This window comes from Ceratotherium simum, chromosome 2 (assembly GCF_057802395.1).
Source record: "Ceratotherium simum simum isolate JZ-2026a chromosome 2, ASM5780239v1, whole genome shotgun sequence".
Taxonomy (NCBI): Eukaryota; Metazoa; Chordata; class Mammalia; order Perissodactyla; family Rhinocerotidae; genus Ceratotherium; species Ceratotherium simum.
Genome location: NC_141901.1, coordinates 96,115,348 through 96,137,714, shown reverse-complemented (window position 1 = coordinate 96,137,714; position 22,367 = coordinate 96,115,348). Strand labels below are relative to the sequence as shown.

At 41.2% G+C, this 22,367-nt stretch overlaps 1 protein-coding gene across 8 annotated transcripts in view; it reads left to right on the top strand.

The window, feature by feature from the left end:
* The first annotated feature begins 3,956 nt into the window (after positions 1–3,956).
* RAVER2 (ribonucleoprotein, PTB binding 2) overlaps positions 3,957–22,367 on the top strand; it is a 108,033-nt gene continuing 89,622 nt past the window's right edge. For 4 of the 8 annotated variants that reach the window (XM_087449495.1, XM_087449483.1, XM_087449490.1 and 1 more), the window contains exons 1-2: positions 3,958–4,242; positions 15,282–15,407. In XM_087449495.1, coding sequence (XP_087305621.1) covers positions 4,006–4,242; positions 15,282–15,407 — 363 coding nt within the window. In that variant the 5' untranslated portion in view covers positions 3,958–4,005. Of the gene's footprint in view, positions 4,243–15,281; positions 15,408–22,367 lie in introns of all 8 variants that reach the window. The other 4 variants (XM_087449504.1, XM_087449500.1, XM_087449512.1 and 1 more) reach the window with 3 other exon arrangements.

Sequence of the window (22,367 nt, the reverse complement as noted above, 5' to 3'; positions counted from 1 at the left end):
TTTGGTGTGTCCTACAGTATCTGGTACATTGTAGGCATTCACTATATATCATTGAATGAATAAATGATAACTAAAAGTGTCTTGTTCTTACAGTTTACAGGTCTTTTCACATATTTAACTTGTTTTCATCACATTATCATAATATAAGGGTAAGATTGTTTGGATACAAGAGACTGTATTATTGTCATTATACACTGAGACTTATTAAACTTCTCCAACATTTTCCCCAATTACAGAACCTCAAAAGTACACAAGAATAACCACCAATATTTTTTAAAATAAGGCAAAAATGAGCACATGGCTCATGTTTTAAGAACAAGGTAATTACATAGATCGTGATAATTACCTGTGGGTATTGGTAAATACGTTGCAGCCTGATAATTGTACTCCACTTCAGGTTCAGATTAGGGTGTTCCTTTAGTTTGCCACAGAAGCTGCTGTTTAAAGAGTCAGACTAAAACCTGAAATGATAGGAACTCTTCAGAATCGTAGTAGCATTTCCCAGTCTTTGCAGTTTCCATCCACTTTTTTATGTGGCAATAATAATCAATTCAGTTAGCTAATTTAAAATCAGTAGGTTCTGTCATTTCCCTGAATTCCTTGAAAACAGTTGAGCCAAATTTTTTTTTTTTTTTAAAGATTTTATTTATTTATTTTTCCCCCAAAGCCCCAGTAGATAGTTGTGTGTCATAGCTGCACATCCTTCTAGTTGCTGTATGTGGGACGCGGCCTCAGCATGGCCGGAGAAGCAGCGCGCCGGTGGGAGCCCGGGATCCGAACTCGGGTCGCCAGCAGTGGAGCGCGCTCACTTAACCACCAAGCCACGGGGCCGGCCCCAGTTGAGCCAAATTAATGAGGAAAGATAGTTGATTTGAAAGCTAGAGCAGTGTTTATCAAAATGTGAGTAATGACTCTTTAGTGGCACATGAAATCAACTTAGTGTGTCACCCCAGTAATTAAAAACAAATGGAATAGATTAGAAAACACTAGAGTATGTTGCATCAAGTAAGGGTACATTGATTTGTGAAATCTTTGTTTCAACTGTATGTAAGTGTGTCGTGATGTAAAATATATTTCCCACTATGGTATATATTTCCCACTGGATTGGGTCAAAAAAGTTTGAAAGCCACTGCCCTACAGGACACAGCAATATTGTTCAAAGAGTGGAATCAAGTCCAAGCAGCCACTTAATGAAATTGGTTTAATAACTTGATGACGTTGTAATCGTGTCCCCCTTGGGGCCCCAAACCCCAATTACATAATCATAATCCCAAGAGCATAATCAACACCTGATTCATTCACCAGACTTGGCTTCAAATAACATTTAATCATTTCCAAAAGTCAAACCCGTCTCTGAAATGAACATTTACTACCACAAAAACTATGCACAAAAATTTGCTGTAGATCCTAAAGTCGATACCAAAAAAGCAGTTTGAAAACTATTTCAGCAAAAGCAACATCCCTAAAATTAGACTCAGATCACTATTTTACAGGGCTGCTCCTGGTGTTTCTGTTTGCATATTTATCACATTTAATTATAATTATTGTATAATTTTCTTCCAATGAGACTGAGCCCTTACCATACAGAAACCCTATCTTATTATTTCTATATTCTTAGTGCCTTTATATATATATTGTCCAGCACATAAGAGACATTTAATAAATGTTTGTCAAGAAGACAGTACTCATTTGGATAAATACATGTTCTCAACCTCAATGAGTGACTCAAGGTCAGAGCATACGCTCAGCCTCTTCCTGCTTCTTTGAGAAGAACACACTTCTCAAAATTGCTCAGCTCTACAAAACAGGGCTTTATCAGAGTTTAAAACTCATAACTTTTAAATCAAAGGAATAAAATTTAAAACCAAAATGGGATATTGTTTTGATATCAAATTATCATGGATGAAGCAGGAAAATGCCCTCTCAGACAATGTTTGTGACAGGGAAAACTGAGCAAGGTAGTTTGGAAATAAATGTCAAAAATCTTCAAATATACTTATTCTTTGATGAAGAAGTTTTGCTTCTAGTTCTCTTTTATGGAAAAATTAAGAATCTGCAAATATAAACACAAGGATATTAATCTCAGTGCTGTTTACAATAGGTAAAAATGTCAAATACTAGGAAGTCAGTGATGCAAATTAGGGTAATTCTCACAATAGAAGAATATGCAGCCATGAAAAATGAGGTTCCATTATATTGGCGTAGAAAGAGGCTCAGAAAATATACTGTAAAAAGCAGGGAACAAAGCTGTAAACTGCAGGACATCATTATAAAAATATTCTTATGAGGTTAAATTCACATAGTTAATCATTTTATAGGGAACAATTCAGTGGTTATTAGCACATTCATTTGATTGGTCAACCGCTGCCTCTGTCTGGTTTCAAAACATCTTCATCACCCCAAAAGGAAACCCGTGCGGATTAAGCAGTTGCTTCCCACTCTGCTGTCCTTCAATCCCTGGTAATCACCAACCTGTGTCTGTCTCTATGTATTTCCTTATTCTGGGTATCTCATATAAATGGAATCATTCAACGTGTGAGCTTTGTGTCTGGCTTCTTTCACCTACCATCATGTTTCAGAGGGTCATCTGCCTTGCAGCCATACTTTATTCCTTTTTATGGCTGAATAATATTCTATTGTGTGTGTATACTACAATTTGTTTGTCTGTTCATTGGTAGATGGGCATTTGGGTTGTTTCCACCCTTTGGCCATTGGGAATAGCGCTGCTATGAACATGGGTGTACTGCAGAATCATTTTGGTGATACAACTATCTACCGGCAGAGAATAAATTCAGGAATATTAGCAGTGATTATTTTGGGATTACAGATGAATCTTTTTATATTATTAAGAGCATTGGGCTTTAGAATTGAGCAGACCAAACTCCATTTCTTCATGCGTAAAGTGAGGAAAATAGAACCTAAAATAAAACTGGATTATTGTGAAGAGTCAATGAAATATATGTAAAGTACTTAAGAAATATGCAGGGGCACAGTGTTAGTAGTGAACATATGGTATTTTTTTAAACCTTTGTTTTTATTTTTTGGTTACATTTAAAATATTTTCCCCTAACGGAATAATACTGATGTTAAACAGGCCTTTTTTGCGAGTGTATCTGCACGCTGCATACTTAAGACGCACGGTTCTCTCTGATGACGGTCACTTGGCCTGGTGCCAGTCAAAGGCTGCCACATTGTTGGATCTGATAGCGTGACTGAGTAAGTATAGTTCTATAATGTAACTCTCCAAGTTTCAATTAAAATGATGTTCCCAGCGGCGTCTTCCCCAGCCCTCTGCCACAGCTCCTCTTTCATTTCAGTCTTTGTTTCAGCCTCGCTCTATGCGTTGCATATGCAACCCTCCAGGTTTGACGTTAGGAATCGTACAACAGGGTCTGGAGGGGCGGGTGAAGGCACTGGCTTTCCGGTGCACAGCGAGGAAAATACTCTGCGATCAGGTTTTTCCAAGTATATAAAATTTCCTCCAGAACATCTCTTTGTACTCCCTAGAAAACCTCACATTTTATTTTTCACTGTAAACTCAAACTTCATTGCCAATCGCGCACATCTTGAGCACAGCAGCAGGACGCCTCCCGGGTCTGGGGAGCCGGTGTTCGCTCTGCAGCCCCCGAGCCGCCCCAGCGCGGGGTTCCCAGGGGGCCGGGGACAGCGGCGGGGTCACGTGCGGAGGCCGCGCGGGGACGGGTCCCGCCGGAAGCCGCCGCCAAGGGGCGCTTCCGCGGAGCCGCGACCCGGGCGTCCACGGCGCGGCGGGAGGCAGCCCGCGCAGGTGTCCGCGAGGCGGCGCCGGGGCCCCGGGGAGCGCGGCGCGGGGCGGGGCCCGGGAGGTTCGGAGGGGCGGGCGGCTCTCCGGCGCTCAGGTTTCCTCCCCGCCCGCCGCCCCTCCTCCCGCCCGCCCCGCGGGGCCCCGGCGCCTCCCCCCGCCGCTCGCCCCGCTTCCCCTCGAGCCTCCCTCCGAGGAGCCCGCAGCCGCGGGGCGCCCGGAAGATGGCGGCGGCGGCGGGAGACGGCGGCGAGCGGGGCGCGGGCCTGGGCGGCGCGGCGGGGCCGGGGCCGGGGTCGGGGTCGGGCCCCTCGGCCGGGGCGCACGAGGACGCCCGGGGCCCCGCGTCCGCCGCGCTGCAGCCCGAGGAGGTGGCGGCGCGGCTGCAGCGGATGCGCCGGGAGCTGAGCAACCGCCGGAAAATCCTGGTGAAGAACCTGCCCCAGGACAGCAGCTGCCAGGTGCGGGGACGGGCGCGGGGCGCCGGCCGGGCTCCGGGGAGAAGCCGCCCCCAGGGCTCCGGCCGGGGCCGGCCGCCGTGCAGCGGGCGGGGCAGGAGGGGTGGGCGCAGAGCGACGAGCACGGGCGGTCGCTTTTGCACCGTGGCGGTCCCCCGGCGAGAGTGGCAGATAGGAAACCGAGGCTGCGAGAGGCGAAGCGGCTTGTCCAAAGTCATGGGAATCAGGGGCGGCTGCTTGGAAGTCCGGCCCGCTCCTCCCTGCCCGGGTGGCCCGGGGGTGTGTATGGGGGAAGGGGTCGGGCGAGCAGGAGGGGAAGGAGAGTGGAGGTGAGCTGGGCAGCACAGATTTGGGGGGCCAAGTCTTCGGGAGCCCCGTGAGAGGGGCGGAGGGTCCCGCCTGGGGTCCTGGGGACCTGGTGTGCCATGGGGGCGGGGTCACGGGCGAGCTGGGAGCGAGTTTTGCTGCTGCAGAAGCGCTTGACCAAGTTTGTATGAAACAACCGTGTCGGCTCAGCCTGCGGAGGCCCCGGCGTAGAGAGGTCCTCCTGCGCCCCGGGGGCCTCGCGGCGGTCTTCTGCCGTGCCGAGGACTGGAGGAGGTGTAACTCGGAGAGGCTCAAAGACAGGCTACTCTGTGTCTGATCCAGATTAACTGTTGCTTTCAGATGAGAAGCTCTGCATCTGTTTGACTTTTTCCCCCTCGATTGCCAAAGTTACATGCTCGTTGTAGGAAAGCGAGAAAATACAGAGAAGCGCAAAGGGGGAAACAGAAGTCGCCTGCATTTCCAACACTTAAGGATAATCGTTGTTAACGTGGGATATTATCTTTCTTTTCCTGGGCGTATGTATGCGTATTTTTTTTTTTTTAACCAAGAAATGAGATCTTTTTTTATTCTTTAGGGTTTCTTAATTGTCTACATGTTCACGTATATTTCACTTATAACTTGAATTTATATGCTCTGCGTGGATGGGGAAGGTGGGCTGTCCTGGTAGTTGCAGAGATGGGCCAGTTCATGTAGTTCCTCCTGTAACGGGATGCATGGAATTGCAGAGGGCTGGCTATTGATAATTGCAGGGCAGTTCTTCCATAAGATCCATAAAATAATGAGACCAACGCCTCGTTCCTGTGTAATCAGACCTCACATGGCCTCTCGCAATAAATGTGAGCGTATAACCTTATAACCCGTAGGCACGAGGGGCCATTTTGTTTCAAAAAGCAATGTAAAAAAGTCTCTGTTAGTATTGTGTATGTCATCCCTCCTTCAACTCTTTCCATCGTCGTCTACTTCCCATGAGGCAGGTCATGTTTTGTGATGCTGCCTGTAAGGACCACTGCAATGGACTGCTTTCACAGAAACAGCTTTCTCCTGCCCGAGCAAATAGAGGACAGCAGGGGAGCTCAGAAAGAGAGGCGCTTGGAAGAGGCAGATGGTGTTTAAAAAAACAAGTTGAAGAAATAGCAGCTCTGTGTGTAGGTAATCTAGAAGAGGGATGGAGAGGTGTCTTGATTTCCTTTGTAAGAATGTCAACTATTTTTCTTATCACATTTCCTTGCATTAATTCTAAAAATATTTGGACCCAAAATTCTAGACAGTCTCTTCTTGCTTTGCTGTTGGTATCTTTCTCATTTCCCTTCTCGAGAGACATGAAAAAATACATCAAAAGGGTCTAATAAAAGGTTTTCATTACCTGGTGTTAGTGATGGTGAGAATTTTATGAGAATTACACTGATTCGTATTTTTGAGATATTCCTCTGTTGTGAATTTATGTTTAGCCTCAATCTTAGGATTTTCTGTAAGATAGCAGGCGTGAACTATTGAATAAAATTGTTATAAGATCCGTGTGTATGGATGTGTCTTTTACTGCCGAGTAAAATATCTTAAATTTTTATGTTAAATTATTATGCCTTGCTTTTTGAGAGCTGAAGAGTTTCATCTAAAAGCAAGAAAGTTGTTAGGACCTAGAGACTAGTTTCCAGACTTGTTCTAGCATTGATTTTGTTTTTCCTGTAGTGATTTCCATAATAAGTTTTTTTAATATTTCTGATGTGTAGTTTTAAAATCTAAGCAGATCAATATTTGATTACAGATAATGTTTGTTTGAGTAGTGTGTTTTTTTTCCTATCATCTTCCAGACTTGTTCCTTTGCTAGTTTTCTGATCACAATCATGTTGTAACTATCAGTGGTCTGTGTTACGTAAATAAGTAGAATAGACCAAAGTATGCTAATTTCTAACAGGAATTAAGAGACAGGCTTTTCTTTAGGTTACTTAGATTGAGAATTGCTATTTTTATTGGTCCAATAAAATTAATATTTACATATACATTTTCTCAAGTTGTAGTATTTTCATGAATATATTCTGCAAGGATTTTTTGTATTTTATCTTATTTCCCGTAACAATTCTGTCTGTTTTTTCCTAGTGGCTGCATTTTACTGTCAATTGACTAATGAAAGTTTAATTTTAATTTTATTTTGTGCCTTTTAGTAGCTATCAGCTGGCTACACTACATATTTACTCCTGATGAAATGACTAACATGGTTAAAAAAAAGTTATCACTTTTTGTTCAGTTAAGTAATCAGGGATTTTAAATACTTGAATTCTTGTTCTTTTCTATAAGAGTCTGTGTTCGTTCGTGCATTTATTTTAGAATATCATGTTAAGGATTAACACCATTCCTAACTCTAGTTCTCAAACTGTATGGTTATGTCTCTAGGAAAGCTACCTTGGTAACTGATTAGTAGAAGCCCAATAACTTTTTTTTTAACATTTTGAAAACATGAGTATTTTCTTCATTAAACGTAATTGTCATAAATCTTACCCAAATTTTCTTTAATTTTTGGTAAGACAGATTTATAATAGCATTCCACAGCTTTACACTTCTGTGATGAGAAGGCACACTGAAAGTATTTTTCAGTGGGAGCTTTTAAAGGTACCTATATCAAATACCTTACAGGAACACTAGCTTGGAAAAAATGAACACCTTTATACTAATAAGTTCTCAAAGGCTGTCTCGTTGCGTAGTTACTGTGCGGCCAGTAGGTGCTGTCTGGTCGGCCTCCTACGCTTTCTCCAGTCCTAGCCCTCTGTTTTCAGGGCCTCCCCTCTGGTCCGTGTCCTTTGCATCTCTTGCAAAGACTATTACAAGTTTTCTGTTTGTCACCTGCCCTTGTGATTGTCCTGTCTTTTATGTTTTAGCCCATCCTGCTTACTGCTTCCCTTGAGAGAGCTTCCCAAAGCACAAATCTGGTCCTGTCACTCTCCAAAAAAAAAATCTTTGACTTCGCGTTCCCAGCGCTGCTTCTCAAACTTTTCCTCAAATTGTCCCTCATCTTGTCTCTTTTCCTCAAATTGTAAGGAATGGTGAACCTGAATTAGCTTCAGGTGTGAAATTGCTTTGAAGCTGCCTGTGCTGTCTGAAAAATTCATATTAATTTTATGTTCTACTAGTGAAACTGGATTTAATATAAAAAGAGTGACTTAAATTTGTTGAACTCGCCTCCAAATTTTGTTTCAGAAACTTGATGCTTGTGGAAGATGCACCTTATTTATCCTGTGATTTTTCCATTCTCCTTTATTGCCGTGGACGACTCAGACCTCAGTTTGAAAGCATGGTCTGATAGGATAGAAATCTAAGCTTCTGGGCTTCTTGTGACTTGGTTTCTGTCTACATTTCCAGTCTCATTTCTTATTAGTCCTGCATTGGATTCTAGTTTTATCAAGCTACCTAGATCCCTAAGTCCTTCATGCCACTGTGATTTGGATATTTATAGTTATATCTTTGAATGTCAGTGTTTTGAAATGTAATTATAGTGATTATCATGAATAATATTTATAATAAGTATTATAATTATTTATAGTGAATCATAACGATGTTGTGAACATTGGTTCCTATTCAGAATGGCCATTGTGTGTGTGAATAGTCTTTTGCAACTCTGAATTAAGAACTTTGATTAGTTAAGGTAATGCCTTACTATGTGTTTTTTATTGCATTTCTATAAATTGTTTATATTTTATGGTTAACCTGGTTCTGTTTCAATAGCATTGTTGCTGGAGTTTCAACATGGAGAAAACAGTGGCATTTATTTTCTGTATCATTTGAGCTCACTCAGTTTCTTGTCATTTGTGTGTACATGTGTTTTATTTTTGTTGTGTTTATTTTAAAATCTGAAAGAGATTCTATTGTGTAATTAGAAGAAAATGTGAAGTGCTTAGGGCTAACAGCCAGATCAGTAATAGAAGAAACATCCTATTGTCTCTCTTTGGGTGTTATTAACTTCCCTGTGAAGTGCTGTATTATGGTAGTTAATTGAGAAGCTTGATGGTTAATTCACAGAGGCCCATTTGAAAGCATAGTGTTATCAGCTAAGCACTTGTAGAATAACAGACCACCAGATGTAGGAAACACTGGTTGGTTTTCTTTTTAAAAGCTACTTATTCCCATTTTTCTTTTACATTAGTCAAACACCAATAGAATTTTCTCATATGCTTTGTGTTCTTTAACTGTGGGATTTAAAAATAGACATTATTTGTTTTCTCTAACAATATATTCAGTAATTATTGCCTCTTTTTAAAATAGGGCTGCTAGTCACCACTTTTTCTTGACAATGCTGAGATGTTTTCACATTTTGAAATTATTCTTTTTCTTACTGAGAATGCCATTTTGCTTACTTCCGCAAGTTACTTTTCTTAGTGTGGTTTGTACTGCTTAAAATTATCTGTTACATTTTCTTTTCTAATGTGGTTAATCAGAATTGAATTATGGGTTCCACTTCTTTTCCATGATTTTATTATTCTAGTCCCAATGTCACAAGGGCACTGAAAGCTGCTAGAGGAATATACTTCTAGATTTCTGGGACACCACTGTCTGGGTAAGTGTCTAGTCTTGGCAGAAATTCTTGACAAGTGTTTCAGCAATGCTTGTTCTCTGCCCTGAGAACACACTCGAGGAGCACTTGGTGGTTAGCTTCCGATGCTGGGTGTTAACAAGCAGTCGAAGGAACTTTCTGGTGGTTTATAGACCGCTTCCCTAATTAATGAACGGATTATGTGTATAAGTTATTTTTTGGACTTGCAGCCTGTTTTCCCGTAGAAAAAATATGAGGGACGGTGTTTCGTTTTGCTAGTTAGCGTTTTAACACCTGTTTCAGCTATGATGCTTCCGAAGTGTGAGATGACTCTAAATAGTACAATAACATCTAATCAGCTTTGTCCAGGAGCAGAGACGCTCCCAGCTGCAAATCGTGGATGGGCGCACCTGTGTCTCAGGTCAGCCACTCAAGAAGGAGCTGTGTTTAGGGGAATTGCTCTTGAAATAAACAAGGTTCAGAGGATCAGGGAGGCATCAAATGAGCTCAGGTCTGATGGAAGGCTGTTGCTTCAAAGGGGTCCCTGTCACTAACCCCTGAGTTTGTCTCAATTCTTCATTTGCACTTTGTCTTCCCTTCCTTGTGGCCAGTGGCCGTTTGTGGCTTCCAGGACCCGTTTCTTATCTGTGGGCAAAAAGCTTTATGCTTAACTCTACTTAGCCCAGCTGAAACAGACAAATGAAGGAATGTTAAATGTAAATAAACAAAATTATCTATATATTTAAAGATTCTATAATTGCTTATCCAAAACCCTAGCTTTATTTGTATTTTGTTTGCCTAAAGAGACAGTTGCCTTACTGTAAGGGGAGAGTGTGCACGGAGAGGGCTGGTAAGTGAGAAGGGGGAAGATCAGACCACCTGGAACACTTGTCTGTGTTATATATCTTGGCTCATGCTTGTCTGTAGAGGATGGTCCATGGTTGCTGTACTGAATCTCTTCCATTTGTTCCTCCAGGTCTGCCTCTACCCTTCTCAACTGCTCTGTGTCCTGGGAGGCTTACCTGTGCTGTGGTGTGCACTAACAGACCTCTCTTATCCTCTGGCTTCTGGTTGCATTTGGCCAGAGCCACTAGTGGGAGATCAAAGGGCGGAGGTGGGAGAGACTGGAGCATTTATTCACTCAGCTCTCTCTTTACCAGGTTACCTTGGGTTGGCTGTTTCCTCTTTCAAAGGTCACATTTTCTTGCCAGTGACACTCTCTCTCCCTGCAACTAAGCCCTCTCGGTTGTCATAATCATTCCCTTGCCTCCTTAGGTCTAGGGGTTGTAGGGCACTGTTGCTAACCATAGGCTTTCTTTATGCCTTTGTAGATAGTCTCTTAAAGAAATGCTCTCCAATTACTTAGTTTTTGAGTGTGCCATGTGTTTCTTGGTGAGACCCTGATGCTGTTGCCTAGCCAGTCTCCATTCTTCTTGTCTTTCCTAATGGCACCCAGATTTTCCTTTGAGAACCTACCCCTCCCTCGTGATTTAGAACTATATGGTCTGGGTGGGTTTGATCTCTATCCCCATCTGTAGGGGTGACATACACTAACAAACAGATTCTTCCCTTTTGCCATTGGAATTGGTTACAGGAGGGGCAGTAACCTGGGCCTAAGCCAGTCAGTACATGGCAGCCCCTTGGCCATAGTGGTTATTTCAGCCTGGTGTAAAAGAGAAGCTTAGGACTTTTGTTTGCTTGTTAAGGTAAGTGATTCTCTTTCTTCCTGCTGGAGATGAATGCAGGGACATATCACCCTGATTGCGGCTGATGGTCTGAGAACAGAGCAGACATCCAAAGGAGGACTGACCTGAAAAAAAAAGTAGAGAAGCTGAACTGGAGCCCTGATCAAACTCTATCTGCAACTTGACTTCCCTCTGGATTTCATGGTTATGCAAGCCATTAAATTTCTTTTATTGTTTCATTGATTTCAAGTTGGATCTTATGTTGTATCCTAACTAATATAGAATTTTAATAAAGAAACATAAAATCTCAGTATTGGAAGAAGATTGGGTGGTAGAAGATATTTCATCTAATCTTGTTGCTTAATATTGAATGTATGACTATATTTACAGAGTCCTCAGCACATGAATTCTAGCACACTTTTAACACCTATAGTTTCAAGGAAATCACTGCTTTGTAGGGTATCCTACTCCATCTTCAGATAGCTTTCTTATAAATGTTTTATTTTATTGAATTTATAAAATTTATTTCCCTGAAATTTTGATTTTTTGATCCAACTTCTCCTCTGCAGTAATATAGAGAATTTATGGCATTCTCTTTTTAACTTATAACTTCAGTTCCTCCATACCACTTGTTTTTAGGACACGAGTCCGAGTCTTGGCACCATTTTACTGATTTTTCTCTGAACACGTACCACTACCACTTGGTCATTGTAGCTCTTAAAATGTGGCACCCAAAATTGAGCATGGTTATCTAGTTGAGATCTCCCTGTAATCCTTCAGCTGGAACAAATGTCTCTTTCCCCTGGATATCTATAATAACAGTAACAACCTCTGTTTATCAGGTGCCTGCTGTTGCCAGGCACTGTATATTGTGCTTCGTTTACATTATATTTAATTCTCATTTCAAGGCTGTAAAAGAGATCAGAATAAGATCAGAATTTCTTATTCCCATTTTATTGTTAGGGAAACGATGCAAAATTAATGGCAGGCAATTTGCCTAAGGTCATTCAGCTAATTAGTGGTAGAGTGGAGAAAAACTAATGTCTGTCTGATTCCAAAGCTCGTATTCTTATCCCATATTGTATTATAATTGTAATTCCCCTCCACACACGCTGTATTGTCAGTGTTTCCAAGGACAGGGATCATGTAATGTTTACCTCTGTATCACCACTGTTTAACCCAGAACCTGACGCATTGTTCCGAGGGAAATTTAAAACAGAAGAGGACTCCTCACCTGCTGTGTTCTAAATGTTACACTTCTGTTAATGTGCCTCGCAAACTCAGGATTGGTTTGTAAGATGAGCAAATTTTGCATCGTGAGACCATGTTAGCGTTTTTGGCAGTGAACTCGCTCTGTTCACTTAGAATTGTTCAATCAGTCCACTGTTTATGGCTTATGAGTAAGTTCAAAGCTATAACCCTCTCTCCAAAAAAGTGCTAATATTCATAGGCACACAGAAATCTGCATGTAATTTCGAGGGATGATGGCGCTCTCGTAATTTATCCCTGAGCTCACTGGGGATGGTAGCCGCAGGCCGAGAAGCGCCTTTCCAGGCCAGTGTAACTTTGATCCTGTCTTTGGGTCTTCACCTGAGTGTGGACCGCCTAAGCAGACCCAGAGCTGCTGCTTGAGAAGGGAGCTTCTGAGGGCCACATTCCTCCGTAGGTGGGACAGCCCTCCATCTGGGCAAGAATATAAATCAGGCTTCTTACTTTTCTTTCTAAAAAGTCAGCCGTGTCGCTTCATGTTTGATGTAGAAGCTCTTTGTCCTCTGACCACCCAGCAACACGTGACTGACCTCTAGGTGCTGTGTCCGGCACGGAGCGGGTGCTCACAAAAGTTTATTCTTAAGAGGTTTACAGGGAGCTATGTATAGTATTCCCCCTTAATGTCTATTAAAAGTTAAAGATTGATATGAAGAATGTTTCTCTTTAAAACATGTCAAGACTATTGTGCATAGTATTGTTCAGTGTTCTTCACAATAAGTATTTATTGCTAAGAAAAAAGTTTCTCTCTGTTGTTAGATTTCTGAGTCCCTGAACTTGTTTTCTAGGCATTTGGTGCTTAATTTTGTGCTTACTTACTATCATTATGTTTAGATTTGTGAACATATTGCCTTCTTCCCTATGCTTGTACATTTTCTTTGTGTGTTTGAAGCTTTCTGTTAACTGTTTGTTGTCACCTGACTGCCAAAATCGCAGTAGAGTTCACTGGATTTGAGCCTGTGTTTGTACGGTATCCTTTGCCTCTCTTGGTGCCACCCCCTCCCGCCCAGCCCCACTCCCTCCTGCCCAGCTCTGCCCCACCCACTTTGCCCAGCCAGTTGGTTTTTATCTCTCTCCTCACCCACCACAGTGATTACCTGCTTGCCTTTATTTCCTGGACTTTGGATCTTCTATTACCAAAAGCGTAATCACTTGCTTTTGATTCCAGGTTAGTCTCTGTTTCTCTGACTTTATACCTTGTGGGTTTTTTGCCCCCTGTGCCTGATTTAGAGTAGAAGTGATGGCAATAAACACAGACTTGTGAATCTGGGAAGTTTTCAATTTTGAAATAATCTCAAGCTTACAGAAATCTCAAACTTTACAGAAAAGTTGTAAGTACGATACAAAGAACGTTTTTTCCCGAACTGTTGGAGAGTGAGTGCTGACCTGCTGCCCTGCTAGTAGCCCCAGCACTTTATTGTGTGTTTCCTACGAACTTGGACATGGTCCCATATAACCCCATCCCTGCATTTAGAGTCAGAATTCTGCCATCTGGTCCTCAGACCACGTGTAAGTTTTGCCAGTTGTCCCATTAACATCCTTTACAGTGAAAGGATCCAGTTCAGAATCAGATGTGGCACTTTGTTGTCGTATCTCTCTGGTCGTCTTCCGTCTGGGATAACTCCCCAGTCTTTCCTTGACTTTTATGACCTTGACCCTTGTAGATTACAGGCAGTTATATTATAGAATATCCTTCAGTTTGGGTTTGTCTGATGTTTCTTCATGATTAGATTCAAGCTATGTGTCCTTGGCAGGACTGTCACAGGAGGTGCATGTTTTAGGTTTGTCCCACTGTTGATGAAGGTAACTTTGATCACTTTGGTTCACTTCTGTTAAAGTCATATTTTGCCAGGCTTCTCCAAGCAAAGTTTTTCCCTTTGTAATTAATAAGGATTTTGAGGGGAGATACTGAAGACTGTGTAAATATTCTGTTCCTTTTCAAGTGTTCAATTTATATACAAAATAGCTCATGCTTTCCTGTGTTCAGTGAGTTATACTCCATTACTGTGATTATTTATTTTGAAGCTTAAATTGTTTTAGATTTGGGCAGTGGGAGCTTCTTCAAGCTGGCTCCTGTGTCCTCTTTTTCTTATTTTAGAATAATTTTAGATTTACAAAAAAAGTTACAAAGATAGTACATAGAGTTTCCATAGATTCTTTTTTTTTTTTTAAAGATTTTATTTATTTTATTTTTTCCCCCCAAAGCCCCAGCAGATAGTTGTATGTCATAGCTGCACATCCTTCTAGTTGCGGCATGTGGGACTCGGCCTCAGGATGGACGGAGAAGTGGTGCCTCGATGCGCACCCGGGATCCGAACCCGGGCCGCCAGCACTGCAGCGCGCGCACTTAACCACCAAGCCACAGGGCCGGCCCCATAGATTCTTTACCCAGTTTCCCCACATAACCGAGGTATGTTAGTCAAGACTAAGAAATTAACATTGTTACATTATTATTATTATTTTTTAAAGATTTTGTTTATTTATTTTTTCCCCCCAAAGCCCCAGTAGATAGTTGTATGTCATAGTTGCACATCCTTCTAGTTGCCGTATGTGGGACTCGGCCTCAGCATGGCCGGAGAAGTGGTGCCTTGGTGCGCGCCCGGGATCTGAACCCGGGCCACCAGCATCGGAGCGTGCGCACTTAACCACCAAGCCACGGGGCCGGCCCGATTGGTTGGTACATTATTATTAGCTAAACTGCAGACTTTGTTTGGATTTCTTAGTTTTTTCACTTATGTCGTTTTTCTGTTCCAGGCTGCAGTCCGGGGACCACATTGCATTTAATTGTCATGTCTCCTTAGTCTTCATTCTGCACCAGTTTCTCAGTCTTCCTTGGTTTTTCATGACCTTGATGGTTTTGGTCAGATATCTTTTAGAGTGCCCCTTAATGTGGGTTTGTATGATATTTTTTCATGAGAGATTAGGGTTCTGGAATTTTGGGAAGAATCCCACAGAGGTGAAGTGCTCTTCTGATCACATCATTTCAGGGAATGTGTGACGTTAACCTGATTTACCACTGGTGATGTTAACCCTGATCATTTGCCTAAGATGATGTCTGCTGCCTCACTCCTTGGTAAAGACACTATTCTTCCCCTTCACTGTTCTTTGGAAACAAGTTACTAATTCCAGCATACACTTAAGAGAAGGGTCCAGTGTCCTTTTGACACGTCCCCATCATTCACTGAGTGCTCCCTTCGCTTTTGACACAAGATGTTGCAGCTTATTTTGTGCTCTCTGTGCTCCAGCCCTGGAATCAGCCATTTCGTGAAGGCACCTGTTATGGAGTGAATGAATATTTGTGTTCCCTCGACTCATATGTTGAAGCCCCAACCCCCAGTGTGGCTGTATTTGGAGATGAGGCCGCTATGGAGGTAATTAAATGAAGTCATGAGGGTGGGGCCCTGATCTGATAGGATTAGTGCCCTTATAAGGAAAGACACCAGAGAGCTCTCTGTCTGCTGTGTGCCTCACACCCCACCCCTCCCACTAATGTGTGCAAGCACCGAGGAAAGGCCATGTGAGGACATGGTGCAAAGGTGGCCGTCTATAGGCCAGGAAGCGAGATCTCACCAGAAACCAAATCAACTAGAACCTTGATCTTGGAATTGTAGCTTCCAGAACTGTGAGAAAATAAGTTTCTGTTGTTTAAGCCCCCCAGTCTGTGGTATTTTGGTATGGCAGCCCTAGATGACTCTTACAGGGCCTGGTTTCTTTTGGGGGACAGCACTGTTAAGAAGCCAGGATCTTGGAGCTAGGTGTACTCATTGCCATTGAGATGTCCCTGCCATCAGGTGCTCTTGGAAGACAGAGCTGGAGAATATGTAAACTATGTATGTGTATAGACACGTATATTTACACCTCTGTCTATCTGTCTGTCGAAAGTAACGTGTTCACACGGATGCATCCCATTGCAGTCTGACACCATAGAGTTCATTCTACTTTTCGCTCGTTCCGTATTTGTCACTCCTTTTTCTGACAATGAGAAACCTGGTGTTCATTATCCTTAATATATTTACTTATTGGAACAATCTCCTTTTATGTAATAAATCTCCCATCACCACCACAGATGGCTGCCCCCTCCCCCGTGCGGATGCCCAGCTCATCCCTCGCAGGCCCCGTCCTCCTGGACTGGGCTGGTCCACCAGCCAGGTGGCCTCCTTGCCTTGCCTGAGTTCTGACGCTGTGTGCTGGGCTTTCCTCCTGTGCGGATTCCTCTTCACCTGGCTTGAGCTCTGAACCCTGAGATATTAAATAAGACATTTTGTGTAAAGTATGTGTAAGTGTACAGTAAGTGCTATCTATTATTAGTGGTAGTTGTGGTCAGTAGAATTTAAAAAATGGTTCCAGAAGATTTCTAATCCATGCAACTGTGAATGTGACAAGATATCACGTGTGTAATTGTTATGTTACATGACAAAAAGGATTTTTGCAGATGTAATTAAGGTTACTACTCAGTTTACTTAGGGTTATTAAAAGGGAGGTTGTCCGAGTAGGCCCAATCTGATCATTGTAGCCCTTTAAAGCAGAGAATTTTCTCGGGCTCGTAGCAGAAGGAGAAGTCAGCTGATTTGAAGCACAGGAAGGGTTTGATGCACTGTTGCGGGTTTGAAGATGGAGTGGGCCCCATACAAGGACTTTCTCTCCAGGAGCTGAGAGCGGATGGCCAGTGAGAAAATGGGTGAGAGCCCCGCCTGCCTGACACCTTAACTCTGGCCTCAAGAGACCCTCAGTGGAGAACCTATCTGAGGCTGCCTGGACTCTGACCTACAGAGCTGAGCGATGATAAATGGGTGTTGTTTTAAGCAGATTAATTTGTGGTAGTTTGTTGCACTAGAAACTAATACAGTAGTACATCCAGGTGATATTTGAAAGAAAAAACCCTTTGTGCTTTGGAGGGGAAGAGATTGTGACTTATGTAGGGCTATTCTTTGGGAGGGACAGTCGTCTAAATGTCTTCTGGGGATTGAAGTGCTCTTCCTTGGGACGTCTGCAGGCAACCTGCTCAAGGAGAACCTCTTATCGATAGACATATAATATTAATTAACTTCAGGGATGTAAATATTTTCTTTTAAAGAAGCGAGGTATGTTTTAGGTTAGTGTAAAGAAAGTATATTTTCAATTTTTTTCTTTTTGAGCACTTTAAACATATATTAGTTTATGTTAAGATTTTAAAATAATCTCAGTAAGCAGTATGCTGTGTTGGGGTTGACAAAGGCAATTTGTGGAAACAAATATGCACACATTTCACAAACATCGAAGGTCCGTTTTGTGGTAGATGTTGGATCTGTGTACGAACAAGGAAGGTCCGTGGTATTTGCTGTTGCTAAGCCAACAATCTAATGAAGATGGGGCGTATGAGGAGTTAAAATACAGATGATAGGTGCTATCAGTGTTGTGATGGGGAAAGTAAAACATGCTGTGGAAGCAGAAGGGAAATCTAGGTGTCTAACCCATACTTGAGAGTTCAGCAAGGCTCCTTAGAGATGCTCATCTAAGCTGAGGCCCAGGGAGAGAGAAGGTAGGGGAAGGGAGAGAGAGAGAGACGTGTAGCGTATTCGTAGCGGTAGTAACAAGATGTCCCGAGTCCTAAAGACAAGAAAAAGCAAGGCCAAAACCTAGTTCATTGTGGCTGAGGCATAGAGCTTGAGGGGGTCGAGGCTCAGTAGAGGCTGGCACAGGAAGCAGGAGCAGAAGATTGTAAGCCATAGAAGGGAGTTTGGATTTTATCTTAAGGGAAATGAGGATCCATTGAAATATGTAAACAAAGGAGAGATGCAATCCAATTTCCAGCTGTCAAAAGGTAAAATTACATTTTTTTGTTTTTATCTCCCAAACTTTGTTCTTACCCTGATCCCCATTCTAAGGTTAGGAGGTCAGTGAGGCAGTAAGCTTTAGGAATGTGATGGGAAAGAATACCTGATAGACTTTATTTTTGTATTGGTGATCTGTAAGATACAAGGTGGTGTAGTAGCTCGTTGTGTTTGCTCTGGAGTCTGTCAGCCTGGGTCTGAATCCTGGATCTGTCACACACTGTCCTGTCTGTGCAAGTCACTTCACTTCACTAGACCTCAATGTCCTCATCTTTAACATCTGGGTAATAGAATCCAGCTTTAAAATCCAGCTCACCACGTTCTTAGGATTAAATGAGATAATGTCTATGAAGTGCCTGGGGTAAAGTGAGTGCTCAGTAAATTATTATTATTATACGGCTAATAAAAAAGCTGAAAGTTTATTAATTTTTTTTAGGCCAAGTCAAAATGTTCCTGTGGTAAAAAGTTGGTATTCACATGAACTTTCCAGCAAAATAGCTACACTGAAAGCTGTTAAAAATTTAGCCAAGTTAAAATTCACACCACATTAACTCAGCTAATATCATGAAAGGTATTATATGATAGGCCCTGTGTGGGCCAAAAAAAAGTATTATCTGATGTGTAACATTCAAATGCAGTTCCAAGCAAGCAAAAGCATGTATAAGTTTAGAGCCTGGGAGAGAAGTTTGAGGTGGAAAAAAGAATTTGGAGACACTGACATGAAGGTGGGACTAAGTCATCTCAGTAAATGCAGAAAAAGCATTCGATAAAATTTAACACCCATTTGTAATAAAAACTCATAGCAAACAGGAATAGAAGAGAACTTCCTCAAACCTAAAGATTATCTAGAAAAACCAAAAGCAATTATATTCAACAGTGAAATATTGAAAACTTTTCCCCTGAGATTGGGAGCAATAGCAGAATCACTTCTATTCAAGATTGTACTGGAGGGCCGGCCCCGTGGCTTAGTGGTTAAGTGCGTGCGCTCTGATGCTGGCGGCCCGGGTTCGGATCCCGGGCGCGCCCCAGGGCACCGCTTCTCCGTCCAACGCGAGGCCGAGTCCCACGTACAGCAACTAGAAGGATGTGAACCTACGACATACAACTATCTACTGGGGCTTTGGGGGGAAAAACATGAATAAATAAAATCTTTAAAAAAAAAAAAAAAAAAAAAAAAAAAAAAAGATTGTACTGGAGATTGTAGGTGGCATAACGTGCTAAGTCCAACTGACTAAAAACTGACAAGTGAAAGGAAAATTTAAAAACTGTTGGAAGACAAAATATCTTTATGATCTTGAGTAGGAGAGGATTTCTTATGGCACAAATTGGAAAAAATTGATAAATTTGGCGTCATTAAAATGAAAAACTTCTCTTCACCAAAAGGAACCACAAATAAACAAAATGACAGACCACTTAAGTTCTAGGGAATACATTTATAAATGTAGTTCCCAACAAGGGATTAGTATCCAGAATATGTTTAAAAAATAACCAAAAAACAAACAAACAAAAATCCTACAAGTCAATAAAAGAAAAGACAAATGCAATAGAAAAATGGGCAATAGAGATGAATAAATGTTTTTCAGAAGAGGAAATAAATGGAAAATAAACATGAAAATATGCCTGTATCAGAGTTCTTCAGAGAAACAGATTACAGATAATATTTATATTAATATGTACTTTTATACATCTGTATAGAGAGAGAGTGATTGTGGGGGCTGGCAAATCCAAAATCTCTAAGGCATACCGGCAGCCTAGAAACTCAGGCAGGTGTTGATGCTATAGTCTTGAGGCAGAATTTCTTCTCCAGGAAACCTCAGTTTTTGCTCTTAAGGCCTTCAACTGATTGGATGAGGCCCGCCCACGCTAACTAAGGTGATCTCCTTTACTTGGAGTAAAGTGATTGTAGATATTAACCACATCTACAAAATACCTTCACAGCAACACCTAGATTTATGTTTAAATAACTGGATACTATAGCCCAGCTGACACCTAATACTAAGCATCACAATGCCCTACAGTATTAATCAAAGGAATGCAAAATAAAACCACAATGAGGTACAGTTTTATATCCCTTAAATTGACAGAATTTAAGTATCTGATAAGACCAAGCATTGTAAGGACCCCCGTATATTGTTGATAGGAATGTGAACTGATACAACCATTCAGCAAAGATGTTGGCACTTTCTGGTCAAGACGGTCATTTGTAGGTGTACAGCCCAGGAATTTCACTCCCTCAGAAACTCTTGCACATGACACCCGGAGACATGTAAAATTTATAAGAATGTGACAGTAGTTTTAAAAAATGTATAAGTAGGAAAACAACAACCTGGAAATAAACCAAATATTCACTGATAGAAAAATTGATAGATGAATCATACTGTAATCACAGAACGGACTATCAAACAGTAGTGAATAGATGAACAACAGCCACGTGGAACATGAGTGAATTTTAGAAACATAATATTGAGTATAAAGAGCAAGGCATAGAAGATTAAAAATAGCATAATACCACTTTTATGAAGCTCAGAAACAAGTAAACCAAAACAGCATATTGTCTGGGGACAGGTACCTACGGGAGGAGCTCCAGCTATGGGGGAGGTGGTGGAAGGCTAGAGAAGGAATGCAGAGATCCAGGGAATGGGGTTGCTGATGTTCTAGTCTTTAAGTTTGGCGGTGAGATCCTGGGTGCTTATTTCATTATTATGCCTCATAACATATGTTACAAATAATCTTTTTGTATTAGCAAATCACTTAAAATTTTAAAAGAAAATCAACAAAAATATTTGTTTCTTTTTTTCTTTCCAAAAAAGTAGTTTTTAAAAGAAGAGTGCTTTACCGTATGATAGCCTTCCTTAGAACAATTTTTTTTAAAAATGAAAGTAAGTCTGTGAAAGGCTTAGAAGACAATGTGATTCAAGTTTAAAACAAAGGCTGGGTTTCATTCAGGAAGAAGTCCAGACCAGCTGGAACAATGGTTATTTAACTTTTAGGGGGGTTTTGACTGCTTTGAGTTGAAAGCTATTGAACCTCTGCCCAGAAACCATTGCATATGTGCAAAACTTTTCATTTAATTCCAGGGGGTTTTAGTGAATCTGGTCTGGAAATAGCTTATTAAAGCTATCTCATAATTATCAATTTTGATGAACTCATCTTACTGGAAGAAATTTGTAACTGCTATTGCCAGCTAGAGGACAAAGTATTTCCATCAAAATTGCTACTTCATTCCTTAAAATTGTCTTGTAAGTTAATAGAAATGCCATAAAGCTAGAATAGTAAAGGGATGTATACTTTTAGTCCTTTTGGTTCTGTGTGGTGGAGCATAGTAGAATTTTGGCAAAAGGTTGTTAGGACTCTCTTTCAGGTTTTAAGTTTTTAATTTGGCCAACTTACTGAGGCTTGAATTGAGGGGTGACCCACTTTTGCCTGGGTCAAAACAACCAGGACATGGAGAAAAATAATCTTTTTTTTCTGCAGGAAGTTTTGTAAGGTTTCCCAGTTGGCAAAATCTGCATGCCATGTCTGATACAAAGAAAAGCTATGATTAGAAATATAGGCATTTAAAAAATAAAATTTCTAAGTTGCAGAATGTATCTTTGAATACTTAAGATCTCTCCCAGGTGATTCCCAGCTGAATGAGTAATGTAACGTGTCATTTGACACTTGATAATGTGAAGAGCAGTATCATGTCTTCTGCATCTGGCATCTGACAGCTAACTAGTGAAATGAGGGATTAGAGTCTGTGCAACTAAAAGCATAACTGGATCCCTTCAAACAAAACTGTGTCACTTTCTCTATGAAGTATTAAATTAGCTGATTGGCAGGGTGCATATGTTATGCTATTGAGAGAGTTATGTTTTCTTAATAAAGAATATAGTATATGTTTTTTTAAGTCCAAGAAAACACATAAAAAGTTACCGTGGTAGTATGTAAACTAATCTGTATATTGATCATATTACTGTATAATTCATCAAACAATATTTTACAAATTGGTGAGTATATATATTTTAAAACATTTCTAATATTGACTTATTAATAAGGAATACAAATGATCAACTTGACCCTTCTTATCTTTCTTATCACAGGTGGTTATCTTTTTTCACCCAGTTTTGTTTTTATACTTTCCCTATTAGATCACTCTATTTTCCCCCCTTGCTTCGGGTTGAAAGGGAAAATATTTCTCAACCTGTAACTGTCCTCTTATTTATTTTCCATTTTCCTATGAACACTTATTCGGACACTAGTGGTATTGTTTTTGTAACTGTTGGTGGTAGTGTACTATTTTTAGTTAATCCTGGAAGGAATAAGGCAGTGTGGCATAGAGGTTAAGAGTGTGGTCCCAGGAACCAGACCAATGGGTGAATCTCCCCTCAGTAATTTACTAAGTATAAGACTTTGACAAGTCACTTGACTTTTGCTCTGCTCTGGTTTCTTGATTTTTAATAAAAGGAGTGAGTTCAGTGCTCTGGTACCTAGTAAAAGCTAAAATAACATTAACTATAATAATAGTGGTAATAAGAATTA